Genomic DNA, 20415 nt, shown 5'->3' with positions numbered 1-20415 from the left:
ACTGCATCAGACGCATTAACATTTAATCCAAAGAAAACACAAAGTGTAAGAAGCAGGTGTTTAAAAATAAATCTTTATTTTCATACTTCAAGCTCAGCAATAAAATATTCACTTAATAAACCAGTGTGTACTGACGAAAACTGCAATCTCATGTTTGATTGTGAGTTATAAGCAGGATTTACATGTAAGACTGGAATTGCATTGACAAGCTAACAAAATAAATTGTATCACATACACATGATGGACAAACAAGCATGCACACATACACACACACACACACACACACACACACACAATTAAGCTGCACTCCATCCAGCACCAGCTCTGCGGTTGCACCCACAGTAAAGTGAGATGCAGGATCTAGTGTCTCCCAGCATCATAAACTATTATTGTTGGATTCTGAAAACCAACTAACCAGCCTTGTTTAGTGTGACAAATTGATGTGCTCACACTTCTAGCAGTCTTTATACTGAAATGATACACTGTTAGAGGCACTGCAGTTTTGGTTTGAGATTATAGTTTCACATAGCATGAAGAAGAAGCAATCAATCTGTCTCACACACGTTTACAGACATACACACACAAGTGACATCTTAATTACTGATTACAAGATACAAATTACTGTACACTGCAGTCAAGTCTTTCAGTGGAGGAAACAAAGCGAAAAGTTTTATCCCCCCCGATTTTGAAAATCTAATTTATTTTCACTATTTATTTTTTTGTTAATTTCCATTTGAAACATCCTAGACTATTCAGATGAAAGAAAACATTTGAGCTCAAGCCGAACATTTCTGTTCACATTTCGTACTTCAGAAATGATTAAAAGCCTTGAGATTATAAAAGGATAGTGCATTTCAATTCAAATCACTACAGTTACAGGCATGCTCTGCTCATTGCTGAGCCATTAGGGGCTGATCAGTATTGAATTCAGTTGTCAACAGCCAAGCATCTTTTCTCAGATCCATTACACACTCATTTTCTAATTTGACACACACCTTGAACCATGAGAAGAAAAACTGTGATAGAAAATGAAACTCATCTACAGCAAGAAAAAACAAGAACATTAACAACCCAGATGAAAAATAATCTGTATATACACACGCTCACGAAAAGCTACAACATATCAACATTTACAAAATCAATCTCAAAAGTGGTTTTATGCAAAAAAAAAAAAAAAAAAAAGACTACAATTGTCTGAGGACTTATGTATGCGATCTAAACGAATGATGCAGGCAATCAATGTTACTAAATAAAGTTAAAACACTGGCCACCGTCAAAAAGCTGCGTTCATTAGGAAGGAGCCACACGTTTCTGTGGTGGAGGAAAATTTCAAATTTCTCCTCTTTAGTTCCCTCAGGTCATCTGATATGTTTTAGCAATTCACATACAGATACTAGTCATTAATTAAGGACAACTTATTCTCCAAGATCTACCACCATACTCTACAAAAATGTCCTGAAACTGAAAATACAACAATATCCATATCATAAGCCAGACATGAACCCAAAGATAGCCATTAAACCCATTAATCTCGCTATCTGAGAAATACCAGCAGTATTGTCTGTCATCTGATAAAACATGAAGTTTTTCTGCTCCTGCTTACGTCATCGGCATCGGCAGCTTATTTGGCTAACAACTAACGTTCAAGTATTCATGCTCTACATTTTTTACAAGATGTACTGATTTACACAGGAGTTAAATCACTGATGCTACCCTGCAAAAAACAAAAAGATAAAGCACATCTGCTCTGGTGAAAATAGACAGCATTAGTAGCACTGATCTGATATCTGCATCACAACGACAACTGCTGTAAAAACACTCAACAATTATAATCATTACACAATGCAATGTTCTGAATCCATGACATTTAGTATTCACCAGCATCCTTTGTAGATCTTATCTACATTAATGATGTCATTTCTTCAAACATTGCAAGCCAAAGCTCAAACTCTTCGTTAATCCCACATCCCGCTGTTTCTATTACCCTGCCATGGATTTAACATCTTCCATTTAATCAATAATCGTATGTTCTTGATTTGAAAGCAAAACTACTTTGACAAAAAGCTCAAGATGAATCACATGCCAACAATAACCGCCCAGAAAGAAATCTAATGTCCGTCATTCTTCATTTTGGATGCTTGGAAAAGGTTTGACTACCTTATAATAAGGTAACAAGATCCCTCTCCCTCCCTTCAACACTCAAAGATAAAGACAAACACACACACACACACACACACACACACACACACACACTACAGATTTAGCCCATTTCTGGGGGCATCTTTTGAGATTATGGTGATATTACTTTAAGCAGAGTATGCTTTATCACCCCCAAAAGTCTGCAATTCTGTCCACAGACTATACACGTTTTCCTTTTAAAAAAAAAAGGATTTTTACATTGTTTTTCTAAATAATTTCAGGTCTGCAACAATATTACATTTCTTTGCAAAAGTCTGTCAAATGAAATATATTCATCTGTCTATTAACATATATTATATATTTACATATATTGTTTTTATCTGCTTTTCAGTTCATGTTTTATAGATTCCTCTTTCTGGAGTCATTTTGGTGACCTCGGGGGAATGTTCTGTTCTTTGCCACTGTGTCTGGCTCCCCTGTGTGGGGAAAACGGTTTGCCAGCATTCAGGCCTCTCTGATGCTCCCGAGCCTTCAATCCTCCAGATCGGACTTGGCCATTTGCTCCTCTGAAGGAGCGTGACGGTTGACGGGGGGGCCGACCGTCTCCGCGTTTCTCCTGTTTGTGTGTAGCGCGCGTGGAGTTGGGCCGAGGCTCCTCAACCCCGTTGACCTTGAGCTCCTGCAGGGGTTGGCTGGCTGAGGAGGGGGGAGGAGGAGGGGGAGAGGGGGTCTGTGCTGGTGGCGGGTCCTTGGCCAGCCTCTGGCAAACCTCTGCATAGCTGAGCTTTCTTGATCCCTGAAAACAGAATAATGGTCAGATCAAATCAACATGTAAAATAAATGATAAAGAAACAAAAAAAAAAGTCACAACACACACAACTGCTACTAAAAACCGCTCAGAGACCATATGATCCAATAAATATTAAAACGCTGTCATTAACAGTAACCATTAGTGGCAACAAAGTGGATTGTGCTGCAGCAGTAGTTTGAGAAGTTGCTTTGGATGTTTTCATACATTTACCTTGTTTCCAGCTTCTACTCTAAGCTATAATTAAATCAGCTGAAAAATCTCTCAATCCCAGCTACAACTGCCATTTTCCACTAGAAGAGCAAGCCAAGTTTTATATTAATATTTTTTGGCTCCATGTAGTTTGCTACAATAAACAAAGCACAGTCTGATGCCAAGTTCACACTAAATGACTTTCAAAGTTGTTAGATTGCCGTACTGTTCACACTTCACAACGTGTTTTTTTGTAATCTGGGAGTCTTGAATTATTTGTGGTTTTCACACTACATGACTTACAGGGGGTACCACATAAGGTCTTTCATTAGGAGGAATCTGCCATGAGTATGTCTGATTTCCGAACTACATTTTGTCACAGTAACACACATGAGAAGTGACATGGGAAATGACATAATGCCATGTGCCAGACAGGTTCATAAAATAGACTTGTTTTCACACATCTTCATTCTTTAGCCTGTTTCCTTTGGGTGCAACAACTTTGGTTCATGTAGCAGATCTAACATGTTCAGTAATGTTCCTATTGTTAGGGGCAATCCCTCCCCCAGGTTTCCCCTCATCAGCTATGTTTGCCGACAGGTCCCTAGAAAGCATCAGATATTAAGCACGCCAGATATCTGGGGAGTGTCTACAACGCATTGGCAAGCCTCTCGGCTAACACAGGTTTACACATAGCACTCAAGGAGCCAACGCCGATTTGCCTCTGATCTGGGGCTTTTGTTTGGGAGCTCAAAAACAGGCCAGTGAGGTTAAAAGTCAGGGCTTAAGTTGTGTAGTGTGAACTAGGCATGAGGCAGTCTTGGAAAAACCTATGAGCTGCTGTTGCTGTGAACTACTCTATAAGAGAAGGCAGACTTTACCGGCTCTGATGCCGGAGATGTTGGAGTTGGTTGAGATGGCGAAAGTTGTTCTGTAGAAACAGACTGGCTGTAGGTTGAGGAAGCAGCTTCAGAGGCCGTTGGTGAGGCAGCCTCCGTGGATGAGGAGATTGTTCCACTTAGAATACAAGATTCAGCTTTATCCTCTTCCTTCTCTGGTGGACAAACACTAGACACAGAGAAGAGAAAAAGATAAGTTATTTTCTATGTATATGGCATCTTTTATTCACATACAGTGCATTTGTTTGAAGCAAACTTTACCTTAAGACCGGTGGTGTGAGCCGTGTCACAGGTGCAGGTGTAGCAACCGGGCTCACAGTATCAGGTTTGCTCACAGCATCTTCTGAGATGTTTGCGTGTCGAGTTTCAGTAACCTCTTGACTCACAGCCTGAAATAATCAAGAATTTAAAATGTGCGTTGACTCAACTGTAACTTAAACGATGCTCACACGAGTCTCCAGAGGAAAATGTATCAAAGATTTTTACCTTGTTGGTCACCTTTAGGCCACGCACAACATCAGACAGGCGCATCTCTGGCGTAGTTTCTCCCCTCATACTGACCACGGATCCCGGTAAAGGAGGAAAATTGGAAGTTGCCAGGTCAAACTTTGGTGGTGGTGGTACCTTGGCCTCCATCAGGGGGACAGGCCTCTGAAATTTCCATTATAGTTGAAGTCAGTTGTGAGATAAGCAACATTTTGTGAATCTTGCCACAAAAAAACTACACAAACAGACAACCATTTGGTCTACACAGGAAAACAATGCTTTGTTTAAAAATAAGTAAAACAGGAAGTATGCTGACCGTGTTATGTTCATCTTCTCTTTTCCTCCTCATGCCTCTGTGGCTACCTCTCCTACAATGAAGACAGATTATTTTACATTGGATGATTTCAAATATTAAAGTTATATTTACAAGTAAAAACACAACAAAAGAAAAACAATAATTCAAAGAACTGGCTGCATTTCCCTGGAACTTAATGCAAAAGCCCAAAACATGTTTTATTTCTTATTTGTTTTAACTAACTGTGTAAATTACTCACAATACATTACACACGCCTCAATGTCCATTAGCCTGGCACAGTTTGGTATAAATCATCATCTCCACAGTGTTAATAAGCAGGAAAATATTCACTCACCTGCCGCGTGTGGCTCCGCTCAGATATCCAGTGGGTATGATGGCCTGTGGAGAAGTGTCTTTGAGGCTGAAGGAGGGCAGAGAGGTTGTTGCTGAAGTGGTGCCAGTCGGCATCCCTGACGTCTTGAGGGGCTGTGGACTCAGGGGAGCAGACAGGCCGTCCATCAGAGGTGGCGGAGCCAAAGGAGAAGAAGGGGTCGCGTCTCCTGGCCGAGGCTGACCCTTCACATGGTTTCTGGACATAATAAAAGGTCACACGTTTCTTACCACTAAATGTCAAATCTACCATGAAAAGTCACGTTTTGATACTTCAAGCAAACTATTGTGCTATTATATATGCTATTTGATGACAGAGAGTAAATCAAGACTGGGCAGCACGTTTATAAAAAAGACACAAAAGACATGTCATTGTGACTTGCACCTACCGGTTCCTGCTTTGGGGTCGATGGGTGTTGATGGAGCTTGAGTTTGCTTTGTAGTTCCCAGGACTGCTGTAACCATTCATGAATCCGCTGTGTGGGAAAGGTGCCTGGATATCACAACAACATTTGGAAATCTAATTAGACAATGTGCTTCATGAAAATATCTCAATATATTTGTACATGGCCTGAAGCTGAGAATATCACATCAAAAGCAACAGACACTACCATGAGCACCTTAACACAATTTAATTTTGTCATTTTGTAATTTCCCTCATTATAAATGCTTCTGAACAATACAAGAAGCCATACATTTCTATTGTTTTTTGTAAACATTGTCCCAAAGAATGAAAGCCAACCCCAGCTCTGTCTGCTTTGCATTTTGTCTTGTTTTAATATGCGTTTTTTTTTCATTTCCATGTCTACAATTTTCATAGCTTCCTCTTGGATGCGGGCTGCTTACTATCTGGAACACTATTGCTACCTATTAAAAAGGCCCAACCTCACCTGTGCACTCTGCCTAGGAACATCACCCAACATAGCAAAATAAGAAGTAAATACAAAAATACATGCAGAGGGCAGGGTCGCTGCAGATAAATACACCGCCACACACTGAGAGTGACAGCTGAGAGAGATTTCTTTTGTGTGACTCTATACATTGTTCTTTAGGAAAAATCCTTCAAAAATATATCTTTAGCAAACATTTTGGACAAGACAATCAGGTTCTCACCAGTGGTGTTTCAAAGTAAGGCATGACTGAAGGGCTCCAGGAGGGAGAAACCACAGGGTATACCGGGTACTGCTGCTGAGGGCTGTACACCTGCTGCATGTAGACTGGGGGGCCGTACTGAGCCTGCGGTTGGGCGTGCTGGTTGTACACACTTGCATCCACGCTGCGGAAGCCGTTCTTACCAAAGAATGTGTTAATGGCTTTAATGCGAGCCTGGCGTGAGAGGAGAGAAAGAAAGATCATCAGGTATGTCTGCTAGGCGTGAAGATGTGACAAACCTCACTGTAGCTATGAGTAGCATTGTAGCTGTGTCTACCGTCCTTCAGTCCCCTCAGATCTCATAATCCACGGTCATTAGGTCATACAACACTGCACCGACTAGGGGAAAGAAGGGGGAGGGAGTGAGGGGGAGAGTGACAGTAACAGGATGAGGGAGAGGAGAGGTATAGCATAGAGGTAGAAACAGGAGATTGATAAGGAGCTACAGATGAAAAATTCCTCCCAGCCAGCCACAGTGCATATGGGTCCTTCGAAGCGCGATACTGATCATCACTGGGGTTTAGACAGGACCATTAACATGTCACAGCCTGGTTTGTTTTATCAGGCGCTCACAAGGTCAAGCCAAAGTCCAACTGAAAAAGGATGTACTTGGTACCTGAAAAGCAAAGGTAAATGTCACGCCGTGATAAGGAGGGATATCAAACTGTCTGGAGATAGAGGTGTGTGCAACAGTTTTTGACAAACACCTCCTTGCTTATCAAGTCTCTGTGCACACAAATCCCAAGGTCAGTCCTGAGGCTACGGCTTAGCCAGACAGTAGTGACGTGACAGCTGACAACACAACTTGTCTTGTGTAACACAAGGCTTGCTGGGCTCCATACCACTGTCTAAAATAGAACCAATACTAAGCAGTGATCCAGCCGAAATAAAAAAGGTACTTTGTAGTGTACTAAATAAAGCAAATTCATGCTTGTGCATTTTAGTAACAGAACTCACCATGATTGGTTTTCCCTGGAACGTTTTCACTTCCTCTCTTAAGTACTTGTACGCCTGAGGAGGAAAAAGAAAAAAGGCTAAATATTTACAGTATAATACTGTAAACATTTGTGTTGCCCTTTAAATACAAGAACTTAAAGCTGTCCCAGCTTGTTTAATGTTTAAAATATATCTAATTTAGGTAGAAGTAATACTTTTCCAAGATTCTCAGCATGTGTTTATCTAAGGAATACATCTGCTTTACTTCATCATCAATGCTGTTTCATTTTGCTAAAATATTTTAAATTTAGTCAAAAAAGTGTTTCCTCTTCCAATTGCTGCACACAAAGGGAGCAGCAATCTAAAATACTAAAAATAATTCATAATTTGTTTTTCTTCAATTCAAACTAGGCAACTGGCAGGTGAAATGTAAGTTCTTTTTTTTTCTTTTTAACTCAAATTACATTTATTCCTTAAAGAATGTTTAGTGAAAAAGGACAAATTTATTTAAGCATTTTACTCAAACTGACGATTGTGTTTGAGGTTGTTTTTTTGTTTTTGTTGATGATTTTGCAAAATATGCTCAGATATTCAAAACTTAATTTTGAAAACTTAAAAACTTAACACATTTTGCACATCCCTGGTGGTAATATTTGACATGTTGATGGAACATCATATACAGCATAATAATGATAAAAAAATATAAAATAAGCACTCAACTGAAAATGTAACTGTATTCTAACTTTAAATTACACAGCAAGTTGGTCAAAAACAAGCCAGAAGTTTATCAACGAGGAGACGAACCTGTTGTGCGTCCATATCCGACTGAAACGTTATGTACCAGTTGCTGTTGTGTGCAAACTCAACACTCAGCACTTTTGGACAGTTCTCACTCTTAAAAAGAGCCTCCACGTCCTGTGAGAGAGACAAAACGTACATTTACATATTATACATTTCTGCCTCCTACACTGAACTCATTCAACATCTTTACTGCACAGCAGAATGGGAGGAGTTGTGGAGGACTTTTTTAGTATGGAACTTTCTTTACCTCCACTGGCGTAGTCTCTGGCACCTCTCTCAGAATAATGATGCAGCGACTGTGGTTTGGCCGAACCTTCTCTCCAGTTTCATCAACTTGCACCATGGGAGAGGCTGTGACAAAGACACCACCTTAATAAAAGTGTTTTCACCATCTGGAAGTAACTTAAAGGCCTCTGGTTCACCTTCATAGTGTTTGAGTATTTACATCTCTCTCTGGCATACATCTGCACAATTTTTTATGTATTTTCTGTCAGGATTTAAAAACAAAAAAAAACTATAAACACTGTGTGTAAATACTGGCAAGTTTCAACAGTGCCCTTATCAGCTCAAACAAACCTTATTCAGGAGACTGTTAAAACATGTATGGAAAACAGTTAGAAACTGGTAGAGCTGGGTATCGTTTAAAAAAATTACAATACCAGTACGCTTAAAGTGATATTGATAAAGTACTTCAATTAATATCTTTTTTCTCTACTTCATTCAAAACCCATTATATGAATGGAAAAATGGCTGCTGTAGTGGTCAGTCAATGGCACGCTGCATTAAATTAAAGAACAGCAGCAGTGATTGGCTGCAAGAAAAAACATACAAATACTAGTTTTTTAAAAAATCTAGGTCAGGATACAAAGAAGTTCTGCTACTATTTGGTACAGGGTTATTTCAATAGATACCTTAAAAAGGATATCAAGTAATGATAGCCAGCCCAATAAGATACACAAACCCTCTGAGGTTTTCTTCTTGGATAAACGGTTGGCAGAAATGGTAAGCATTACAGGCAAGAACAAACTCTTTGCTCCATACAGTCACCATAGACACAATGACCCAAAACACCAGCACCCATCAGCAGAAGCACGCTGTGGTGGCAACATCATGTTGTGTGGACACTGCATTCAATTGTTACTGGTGACTCTGGTGGATCATTACACCATCTCCTCTGTTGTGAACATTTTACTAGGTGACTGCCCTAACAAAAGCTTGTATTATGTGTATGGCTTTTATGGTTTGACATATTGTCCCGTGTTAATACTCTCAGTTAAGGTGGTCACTTATTAAACTTGGGCAAGGAACCACCACAAATAAGAGACCCTTTACTTCTATATCCATTGTTCACCCTCTTCCAATTAGTTTAAGATTTAGATTAAAGTTCTTAAAATGTCGGTACATTCATTTTAAAGTCTTCTGTCTATATATATAATATTCTGTCTGTAAAATGAAGTGTTAAGCATTTCTCACAAACAAAGACAGCACTGGTACCTCGCAGTACATCCAGAATGAGGTCCATGTCAGTGGTCAGCGCTTTGATGTCCTCCATACAAGCGATGGCCCAGATGGGAACGAACTGATCACTGTCCATCTGGGATATCAGGTACAGGTCCTTAGACAGGTTCTCTCTGCAAACACCCAAAACAACATTAACAAAATCATCCAAAATGTCTACTAATACTAATATACTCTTAGAGGAATCAGCTGTTTTGTTTGGGGTTTTTCGCAGTTATGAAACAAGGCATTTGAATTATTTATTACTGATGTTGTTTTTGTAGCTACATAAACCAGCAAAGGGATAAAGGTGAAGCTGAAGATAACTTGACAAAACAGGAATTAACAATACACTTTTATTTTGTGGTAAAAAAGAAAGAGGATTTGTACTGACCTTGAAAAGCAGAACTCGAGCTGTTTCTTCAGAGACGCTCTAAGGCTCTCCTCAGATATTGGTTGTTCCTTTGAAGCATCAGCATCTACTGCTGACTCGCGTTGTGGGTCAAAGACATACATCATGTCAGGGTGGTCAGTGCCATTCACAACGCCCTCTGTGGGTACAGGGGCATAGTCAGCAGTGCTGTCCAGATACTCAGCGTCATATCCTTTTCCCCCTGAAGAGGAAACATCTGAGTAACCTGAGGTAGAAGAGGCAAGAGGGAACAAAATGCTTGTGAAATAACTGTCATGTTTGGACAACAGGATCTAATGTTCAAACAAACTTTGTCATGCTTTGTCTTTGCCACATAACCCAAGGACAAACGTTACAACAACAAATACCATGTGTTTCTTCAATTATCTTGATCAATAAATATTATGCATGTCTATACTGGTAACACACTGGGTTCCTGCAGATTAAGGCAAGTAAGAATTAGGACTTTTAAAGACATTTTTAATGCCACTCAGAGTTGAGTACAAGACCAATTTTCTAATAACCAAAACTGAAGAGGGACAATTTTGTTTTGCCCAAATGTTTATTCTAACATAAAATAACTTTTTTTGTCTGGTGAAAAAGTTAGATTATCTATGTTAAATGCCATAAAAACAACCCTTTTTAGAGTGGAACACATAGAAGACATTGAACATATTATATTATCATAAAGGTATCCATTTGGTTTATCGACAGAAGTGGAAAATATCTGGCATTTCTGGCCTGTTTTCTCAACAATTTTGTGTTTCCCACTCCGCATGTGAGATTCCACAGATTGGATTTCCATCATGACCAGTTTTAGAAAAGGAAATGTATTAAAACTAGTTAACAAACAAAAACAAGATGTTACCAATTAATTTTAAACTTTATAATGCAACATCAGAAAAAATGAATAAAATCCAACTCCCCAACTTCCCATGTCTGAGCATTTTTTAATACTTTTGAAAGATAATTTTAAGTCAATTCAATACTAATAAAAGGCCTGAATCCTGATCACACATAGTCTATCCCCATAGTGCTGTTCCAGTGCAGGGAGTAGAGGGGTTTGGTTTACACTGAAGACCAATTTACATGAGGGGAAGATGGATATAACCAGATGTTTTCAGCAAACAGAATTGAATAAGCTCTTACCGTTTGTCATCTCATCGGGAGGAGGGGAGGTCAGCATCCATGGAGATTCCTCCGTCCCCTCTGGGATGTTATTCTGGTGGTCAGGGATCTCCTGCCACACTTTAGCATTTGGGTTCAAACCTGCTCCCTTTGTGGTAACCTGCAGGATTAAAAGAATATGAGTTACAGAAAATAGTTTTGGGTACATAACTATAGTGTTACGAGAGACAAAATAGACACTGTCAGACACTCAGATGTGTGGAGTTTTCTGCCCCGCAACTGATTTCAGACATGCGTGTTCAAAAATTGGCTTTCAAACTGTTTTGGCTTCCAAAAATGGAGCACGGACTTGGAAGCAGATTGGTAGGATTGTGGAGAGCCAACAATGTTTTATATGTTTTATGTATTTTTTGTTCTTTCATTCATATGAATTCAAATGTATTATCCTCTTCTAATGGTCTGATTTTAGTATGTACTTAATTTTAGCATTTTTTTAATCAGTTCTGACTGACATCTTGTCTTTGTATCTCTTATTAGTTTATTCTTCATCTTAACCATTATTTTACAAGTTTATACTTTAATTCTAATGGAACTGTTTCACTTTTATGGTCAGTTGACGGCTTTGTTGCGTGTCTGCAACTTGTACCTCACACTTGTACCTCAGCACATTGTGCTTTCACCTGAAATTAAATGTGCTTGCTTGTTGGACTTTTTGAAAAACATGGATCATGTGAACACAGTCGTAACGTATGAAATTTCTGAGTTTTGTATCAACTGCTAATAGGCAATTTGAGCATCTTTACCAAAGCGCCTCACTACTACATAGAGCAAAATCAAATCAGATCAAATTTTAGATAAGTTGTTTGTCAGTCACTCAAAACCCAAGTAACATGTAACGGATCCATGTCATTTAAGAGAACTCAAGAAAAGGTCAGCCATTGAGAAATATTACTTTTCATCATACCTCAAAATAACAGCACTACACCCCCACAACATTCAAACCCGTGTCCCTTACTCCGATTTATCATAGCCAATCCAATGAATGAAGCCAGTTCATCCAGTTTGGCGTCTTTGAACGGTCTCAGCTCCTCTGCCCTACTCTCACAAACAAACCCTGTGACTTAGTTGAATTTTCATTGGTTACCTTATCACTGTAACCCCGCCTCGCAAACGGTCACATGTTACCATACATGGCGCGAGACCGCCTCTGAGCTGCAGCGTGACTTAGAACAAGGCATTTTGACCTGTCATCCATTGCAAAACCTTGAGTGTGCTTCGGTCATTGATGCTGAACCAAAACACGAATCATTCCCGCGACCGTCCAGTCTAAACTGTATGTTTTCGAAAGTGTGGTTACTATTGAGCGGCTCTGGGTTTGCACTTAAGCACCGCAACGTTACTCTGGGGTTCTGGAAGAAAGAGCACATGGTGCCGACGTTCCCACACAACCATATGCAACAATATTCAAATAGTTTCAATTTCGACCCGATAAAATGGAGCGGATTCTGGATTGATGTATTTATTGTTACTAGATTACTCAATCATCCCAGCAATTCTCCCTTTTCAAATTCGCCGTCTCCGCGGTGTACTGCTATGACCTTTATCACGGAACTCTGATAGCTATTTAGCTAACCTAACAGTTGTGTAACAGCTAACATTTAACACAAATCACGTGTAGTCGCTACACACGAAACGCAAATGAATTAAACTATACATTTACACCAACTTGCAATAAAGCAAACTCCGAGTTTTCACTAATTCATAACGTTATGTAAAAAAGCACGTGTATGTGGGGTAAGCTTGTTTGGCGTCTCGCCGTCTACCATATTGTAAGGAGTGACTCCATAAATACCTGCTTTAGCTAACTAGCTTAAGTTTACTAGCAAACCAGTTGGAACCGGCCGACCTCTCTTTACACTCCTAACCTAAGCTAATTTGTTTGACAGGTTGACAGTGACACATATTGACTTACTTTGTAAATATACATAAGTAATATTTCGTACGAACGCATATTAAAAGCCAAAGTGTAAAGTTACCAAAGCGGTGAAAAACTGTCTGGTCGAGCTACAGACAGCACGAGTCAAACGTGAGGGGAGGACGCAAACAGGTTGTCGCATGTTAGCTAGCGTGTCCTCTCCCAGGCCCAAAACTCACCATGCTGCTTCGGTCCTCGACTTCTTGTGCTCTCCTCAGCTCCGGCGGATTTAATTTGCCCTGTAGGTTTTATTCTTTGCGAAAGCTTGAACTCAAAAACTGTTGGCCGCACGAATTTAGAGTGTCCCGTCGTCGTTAACTACCGTCTCCCCGGTAACGTAATTCAAACGACCGAACGTGCTCCAGTCCAAACAGTGCGTCCGCGCGGACAACAACTTTAAAAGCTTGTAGTGACCACAGTAACTGTTTAGATGGTGTGTAGCTTAAAAAGCGCCCCCCATTTGACGAAATATGTTGTTTAAGTCCAGCTCCTCATTCCGTAGGTCAGCTCCGAGGCACCGCTTCTCCAGCATGTGACAGCTGCGTCCTCTGCCTCTGCGACGGTCCGTCCCAGCAGGCTGTACTCCGCCTCTACCGCCCCGGCGAGGCGTCATGGAGCTGAGTCCATGCTCTTCTGAGCAGGGGTGTAGCCGTGGGGGGAAAGTGGGACTTGGGAGGGCACCAATAGGAGGTGGGCTTGAATGGCCTGGAATGTAAAAGTTTTGGTTTGCAATTTTAAAAAAAATTTCTATGTAATTAGTGCCATAGCAAAATAAGATAAGCCAAATAAATCGACTGAAATAAGGTGGTCAAATAATGGTTTAGTCATACCAGCTTGTGATTGTCACTCTAGCTGGTTTATCCATTAAAGTTCTTATAACACTGAAACCAAATCAATGTTCTTGTGTATGGAGAAATAACAGTGTAATGAGGGTGAAGTATGAAAAGCAAAGGGCAGAAATCAGTTAAGTCTACTGCCATGGGATATGCAAAAAGATAAATGTCCACATCTTGACAGGCTGGTCACACCCACTATCTTCAACTATAATTATAATAATCAGAATTTTATACTCTGAATCTGCAAAGTAACTTACAAAATACATGTAGTGGAGTACAAAATGCAGTATTTTCCACCAAAATATAGTAGAGTAGAAGTATGAAGTAGCATAAAATGTAAATACTCAAGCATGACTACCTCAAAATTTCACTTAAGTACAGTAGGGTACCTGAGTAAATGTACTTAGATCCCACCATTTTATTTTACCTGACAATGTAAACAATATTACCGGCTGCTCCCTGTTAAGTATTAATTCCCAAGCTGAGTGAATAGGACATGGCCTGATGCAAAGTTTGTAAGTGATATGGGCACTGGCAAACTTCCGTCCCTCAACAGCAGCTTGAGTCCACAACCGAGAAGTATTTCTTTAAACTTTTCTTTCCACAGTTTAACTCATTTAAAGAGTCTGACGTGATACAAATCAGAATGTGAGATATTGTCATTACGTGTTTTCCTCATATCTTCACACCATGGATAGTGTGGAATTGATCTTTTATGAATTTTTGCACTGACAGTTTAAAATTTATGAAGTCATTGGGTGAAAAAAAACGTATTTGTTAACAGTAAAACAAAAGTGTGTGATGAGGTTCCTGTTTATTTTAAGCCTACTTTCAGAGAGGCTGAGCAAATGCATTGTTTTTAGATTTGTTTTCACATAACTGGAATCCAGATAATTTGGCTGCATATCAGTTTGTCAGTTGCTGTATTAAGTAACATTGCTTAACCAATGATCTATTAAGTGTGAGCTAATCACATTAAGTTGACACATTAAGTGACTTTTTGTTAAAAATGACGGAAATTCATTGAACTTCCTGCATTATTCTCATGAGTCATGCATCAGTTATGCGATATGTATCCATACAGTTATTTTTACTGTTATTATAGCGTTACAAAAAATGCAGAACCACTCAGTGCTGATAAAATACCATAACTACGACTAATACACGCAGTTAAGATCTTTAAAGGATCAAGTCAATTTTAATCCATTCAAACCTTTTAAAATTTTGACATGACCCACACAGTGTAAGAAAATGGAATTTCCTTAAGATGTATGAAGGTTTCGTTTTAACTTTATACAAGAAAATGGCAGCATGAAAGGCTAATGCTACTGTGTTGAACATGTAATGAGCATGTTTTGATAGAAACAGTTGTTGGATTATATTGTGCCAAAATACATTTGCAATTAATTATGTCTTTTCTCACTAAGCAAGTTATATTCTCCTCCGCAGTCTCATACCATCACTTGAAGGCCCCGTACAATTATGGTAAAGCCTTTACATTTGCTCTGATTAGACCTCCTCTCAGGATTGAATGGATGTGTGCAGACCGACAGATGGAGTCTTGTGACGACATGTAATTCAAGCTCCTCTTCCTACAAGCTGAGCACTCTAATTAACCTGAACAAGCGAAAAAAAAAACCACCTGTGTACATCTGCAGGGCCTTAAAAGTCGTGTTGAAGATACTGTTTACATACACAAAAATGTTCACAAAATATGATAAAAAAAAGTTCTTGGTAGTGGACCCCCACTACTGAAAACCCAAGAATAAGAAAAAACAATGTTCCTTGAATGCACAAGAACCTCTTTAATTATGTGAACAAATCAGACGCCCAATTGAATTGACCTAAAATTGACAAAGTAAACATGATTGCTTTACTGTGACGATAGCCGACTAATTTACTGACAACAGGGTTTGTGCACTTAAAGCAGAACGGGACAAAAACAAATCTTTGCTGTTCAGTATTTAACATGGCTTCATTAGATTAGTGGAGGGCACTTCTTGTCCTACAACAGCAGATGTGAGATGTTTGCACACAAACTTAAAAAAAAAAAAAAAGCCTCAAGAGTTTAACATGAGGAGATCTAACAGGTGTTCTCTTTAAGCCTTGGTGGGCCCGACCATCTGTGACGCCTGCTGGCTCTGCTGTAGCTGCTGGATCTTCACGTTCATTACTTCAATCACAGCTGCAACAAAGAACACAACGGAAGAAGTCAGTAGGTGTGAAACATGTTCTGAGCTAATAGACAAGCTTATACTTGACTGTCTCTGAAATAAATCATAATTAACATTTTCCACTCAAAACCTCTTAAGACGTTGTTTATGGTAGCACTTGTTTACTGTGGCACACACATTAGTTAATTTGTTTTCTTTGTACTGTGAAATATCTGTATTGTTAACCCTCGTGCACTGTTTCAATTTTCTGACTAATTACACATTTGGCACAAAAAATGTACCCTGTTAAAAAGTGCCATAGAAATGCCATGTATAAATATTTTTTCACTGCATTACATTTGTCAACCAACATCAGTCCTGACAATAACTAACAAATGTTTATTCATTTTCAAGATGTTAACCCCTTAAATACCAGTTTATTTACATAATGCCACTGATTTTTTAAAATTAAAAAAACCAAAGCACTAAAAAGTGGTTATTTTCCATATACTTATGATATTTTTGTTGTTGTTGCTTATCACAGTCTCTTGTAGGTCAATGATTTGTAACAATATTGGGTTTTTTTTCATTAATATTTAAAAAAACTTCACTCTTAACATGTTTGGAACACAAAAAATGTACCCTGTCAAAAAGTACAATAAAAACACGATATATAAATATTTTACATTTGTCAGCATCAGTCTAGACATCAGTCTTGATAATAACTACCAAATATTCATTCATTTTTAGGATTTTTTAAAATACAGGTAAATTGCCCAATCTGGTAAAAAAAAAAAAAGTAAAATTTACAAAAACACATCCAGGACAACAGAATGAAAGCCTGATATTATGGGATGCATGCTTTTATGCTGGAATAACAGTGTGATTAAAAAAAAAGTAGTTTTAACGGGTTTTAATGGTACAAAAAATGTACCAATAGTGTTTAAAGGGAGTTTTTCATTTATACAGTGTATTATAGACATATTATATAAACTGAGGCTGGAATCTAAAGGAGAGAAAGAAACACACTTGCATGTTTTCTCCTCTCTCCTGTTAAAGGTTAACTCTTAACTTAAATTTTTCAACCTGGATTTTACAATCCAATATTTTTTTACATCGAAGTGACGAATGAGAAATGGAATTGGTCCACTTTTTGAGTGTGTGTGTGTGTGTGTGTGTGTGCACAGTCAGTTTACATCCCATAAAAGCTGCTTCTTTTTACCACTCTCAGGCTTGGATTATTATTATTATCATTATTATTATGAGTGTCTGACAACATTATGGAAAGGATCTGTACAGAGACAGACCTTTTTATTTAAGAGTGATCTTTTTTTGTAAAAAAAAAAAAAAAAAAAAAAACAGCCCTGAGGTCACTATCGCCAAACTCACCAGACCACCGTTTAGATAGTCATTTTATCTTTGTAATAAAACACACTTTATTCAAAGTTGACAGGAACAAAACGGAACTCACAAAAAACATCTTGGTTCATCTTTTCGCTGTCTCAACTGAGACAGGTTATGTTGAAATAAACCCTGAATTCACCTGGTTAAGCCCGCTATACATTGTGCAATTTTGAGTTTTTTTGGACGAAAAATAACCATCGTGACAGAAATGTGGGGATATATCTTGGTTGTGGCTCTAAATCTGTACACAATGAGAAAAGTTTAATATGGTCATTGTCACAGTTTTGTGATCAAAGACAGCCTGGGATACAAAATTCTGACAGTATCAGGAATTTGGGATGAGAATCTCACTGTGTGACCGCTGTTAAGACCTATGAACCAACCAACAGAAACGCAGCGTGAAAATGACGTGATCAGCGCGACACTGCTAAATGCTTGTAGATGCTCTTAATTACTTTGCGCTCTTGTTGTAAAATTGGCAAAGTTGGCCACTTTTCCCATCCACGACCACACCCACATTATCCCTCTCCTCCTCCTCTTCTTCAGACATTTTTGACACATATAAATGCCTGACGTCGTAGCCTGTGATTCAGTAGGCGATCGTAAAATCTGCATACTTCAAACTTGATGTTGTCCCCAAGTTTATTAGGATCCATGTCGCACAGTGTAGCTCACACTAAACTTAGAGGACTGCAACAATCTCACAGTCTGCAGAAGGTTTTAGGTGTGAAAATATAATGGCTCTGTACACACTACAGCTAGTGTTTATTCTGGTGGGTTTTACAATAGTGATTTTGGCGCTGTTTCTGATAAAACAACAATGTTTTTCTCCATTGGCTTCCTTTACTTAATGTCGTCAGACACTTAAAATGACAGCTTGTCGATGGAAAAAAAAGCGCTTTTCCAGGTAGCAATTTGACAGTAAATAATAAGGGACATTTAGCATTAACATGTGGCTTTGAATTGGAAAATTTGATTAAAATGTATAATATGATAAGGAGGAAATAGATATCTATAAATGTGTAAAAAAAAAAAAAAAAAAAAAACAAAAAACAAAAAAGAAACAAAAAAAAGAAGCAGCTTACCTTGTTTCATGGCATGTTTTTCCTGAAGGGCTGGCTGAATTTTCTCTATCTGCTTTGTGAGGAAATCTATTTTGCGTTTGAAGAAAGCCTTTGAGTCTTCCACTTTCTGCAGAGATATACAAATATAAAGTATAAAAACAATTTACATAACACATTTTAGGATAAAGGTTAAACTATGTGTGTAAAATATTAAATTACTTGCCTTTTCAACATAGTATCCTGTCCCCACATCCACTAACACATTTTCCACGTCATGTAATGTTCCCGGGACGTACATCTGAGAGGACAAAATGTCAAGGACAAGTATGCATGTCTCAACAGACACGTGACTTCACTTAAACCAGCAAGACATGGGATGCTGGTTGTTACATTTTTAAAAAGGATACGGAGCTCGTAAGTGGAACAAGCAATTCTTTTCCTGTGTGAAAGAGAAGAGAAAGGAGGAACAATTAAGAGGCTAGCATTCATTTTCATTTCAAATTAAGAACCTCTGTTGTGCTACATATGCTTTTATGAATTATTCCACTAAAACTGTTAAATGCTTGGCGGGATACGCTCGTCACTCACCTTTGTTGTTTTCGTTCAGGACGTTCAAACTGTCTTTCGCTTCAACATATTTTGTCTGGACAACTTTGAGCTGACCAATTGAAGACGTCAAGAACTCAATCTCCTGCAAAAACACAACGAGCAAGAGAGGAAAGTCAAGAAAAGATAGGAAGAGGGGTGTGAACCTTACATTTTAACAACATTGTTAAAATATTTCTTACTTGTATCATCATAATGAAACATGATAAATTTAAGGGTAAAATTGTGAGTGATGTGAGCTACAGATTAATACAAAAACTTCTTTGAATTATTTATTTATTGATTTATGTATTCAAACTTTGAAAATGTATTATTGTTTTTATGTTTTGTGTAGAATGTCCAATATTTGTGCTCTCATGTAAGTCTGTGTTCTTATTTGCCTGACATATTTTGTTTAATAATGCTTTCTGGGAGTGGGGGCATTAAAGTGTACAAACGTTAGTGTCAATACACAAAGCGACCATACCTGTCAGTTATTTGAATCCAACAAATACGGAAGAAACAACAAAATGTTCCAACAATAAACATTTCAATGCATTTTTTTCGGAAATGCGTAAAACAGATCATGCTAACGTGTTAGCTGTCTGACAGGTGTAGCAGTAGGTCTATTTACGCGAGACTACACGCTCCGGTTCTCGTTAGCACCGTTAGCTTTAGATGTGCTAGCTTTGGCTACCTCACCACTCACCCCCTCCGACCCTCATAAAAGCCCTTATTGATATTGAAAACGCAGTGAGAACCGAAATGCACTAAAGATTTTTACAGTACCTGGTCTAGTTGGGTTTTTAGTCCCTCTAATTGAGGCAGGGAGAGGTCTGTGAGATTCACCGCCATGTTGGAAGCGTGATTGCAGATGACCCTTTGCGATGTGTTTCCGGGTGATGGAGCTGTGAGGTCATCAGTGTGAAACACCGCCCCCCTGTGGACGACACGCGGCCATGGATGCATTGCAGTGAAATCGTGCCTGCTGCTTGAAACTGTTATTGGTTCTCCGCCTGCTACATCAATATCTTCTTTTAAATTACTTAAACAAACAAACAAACAAACAAACAAACATATTTTTGTTTATCGAAAGCAATCCTATAATTTATTTTAAAATATTTTTTTTATTAATATTTCACCTTACTCCTGAAAGTTTTGATTTTAAATTAAATTATTGATTTTAAACTTTTCTTCGGTGTTGTATTTTTTGCTTTAATTTTCTTCCCTTGAGTGTTGTTCTTATATTTTTCTTTTGTGTAG

The 20415-nt window shown here is 38.6% G+C and overlaps 2 protein-coding genes across 2 annotated transcripts; both read right to left on the bottom strand.

Annotated features, from left to right (window-relative positions):
* Window positions 1-55: 55 nt before the first annotated feature.
* Window positions 56-13674, bottom strand: LOC121952847 (la-related protein 4-like). Its single transcript, XM_042499700.1, has 15 exons — window positions 13290-13674; window positions 11157-11295; window positions 9990-10233; window positions 9593-9729; window positions 8346-8449; window positions 8102-8212; window positions 7319-7372; window positions 6323-6535; window positions 5599-5702; window positions 5175-5408; window positions 4841-4892; window positions 4525-4689; window positions 4300-4427; window positions 4021-4207; window positions 56-2935 (listed from the first exon to the last, which is right to left on the bottom strand). Exons 1-15 carry the CDS (start codon window positions 13290-13292, stop codon window positions 2561-2563), a joined length of 2250 nt encoding a protein of 749 aa, XP_042355634.1. The 5' UTR covers window positions 13293-13674; the 3' UTR covers window positions 56-2560.
* A 2057-nt stretch (window positions 13675-15731) lies between these two features.
* pfdn5 (prefoldin 5) lies at window positions 15732-20021 on the bottom strand. Its single transcript, XM_042497528.1, has 6 exons — window positions 19942-20021; window positions 19156-19258; window positions 18975-19006; window positions 18791-18865; window positions 18589-18694; window positions 15732-16131 (listed from the first exon to the last, which is right to left on the bottom strand). Exons 1-6 carry the CDS (start codon window positions 20005-20007, stop codon window positions 16046-16048), a joined length of 468 nt encoding a protein of 155 aa, XP_042353462.1. The 5' UTR covers window positions 20008-20021; the 3' UTR covers window positions 15732-16045.
* Window positions 20022-20415: the final 394 nt, after the last annotated feature.

This window comes from Plectropomus leopardus, chromosome 2 (genome assembly GCF_008729295.1).
Source record: "Plectropomus leopardus isolate mb chromosome 2, YSFRI_Pleo_2.0, whole genome shotgun sequence".
Classification (NCBI taxonomy): domain Eukaryota; kingdom Metazoa; phylum Chordata; class Actinopteri; order Perciformes; family Serranidae; genus Plectropomus; species Plectropomus leopardus.
The sequence above is the reverse complement of the archived record's forward strand: the minus strand, read 5'-3'. Positions and strand labels throughout refer to the sequence as shown.

Excerpts from the sequence above, each read along its gene's own strand:
- LOC121952847 (XM_042499700.1), bottom strand. Across the intron at positions 4,208-4,299 it reads CTCACACCACCGGTCTTAAG|TGTTTGTCCACCAGAGAAGG; the intron begins GTAAAGTTTGCT and ends CTCTGTGTCTAG. Across the intron at positions 2,936-4,020 it reads CATCTCCGGCATCAGAGCCG|GGATCAAGAAAGCTCAGCTA; the intron begins GTAAAGTCTGCC and ends TTCTGTTTTCAG.
- pfdn5 (XM_042497528.1), bottom strand. The coding sequence starts at position 20,007 with ATGGCGGTGAATCTCACAGACCTCTCCCTGCCTCAATTAGAGGGACTA. Across the intron at positions 18,866-18,974 it reads TTGTTCCACTTACGAGCTCC|ATGTACGTCCCGGGAACATT; the intron begins GTATCCTTTTTA and ends TTGTCCTCTCAG. Across the intron at positions 18,695-18,790 it reads CAGGATACTATGTTGAAAAG|AAAGTGGAAGACTCAAAGGC; the intron begins GCAAGTAATTTA and ends ATATCTCTGCAG.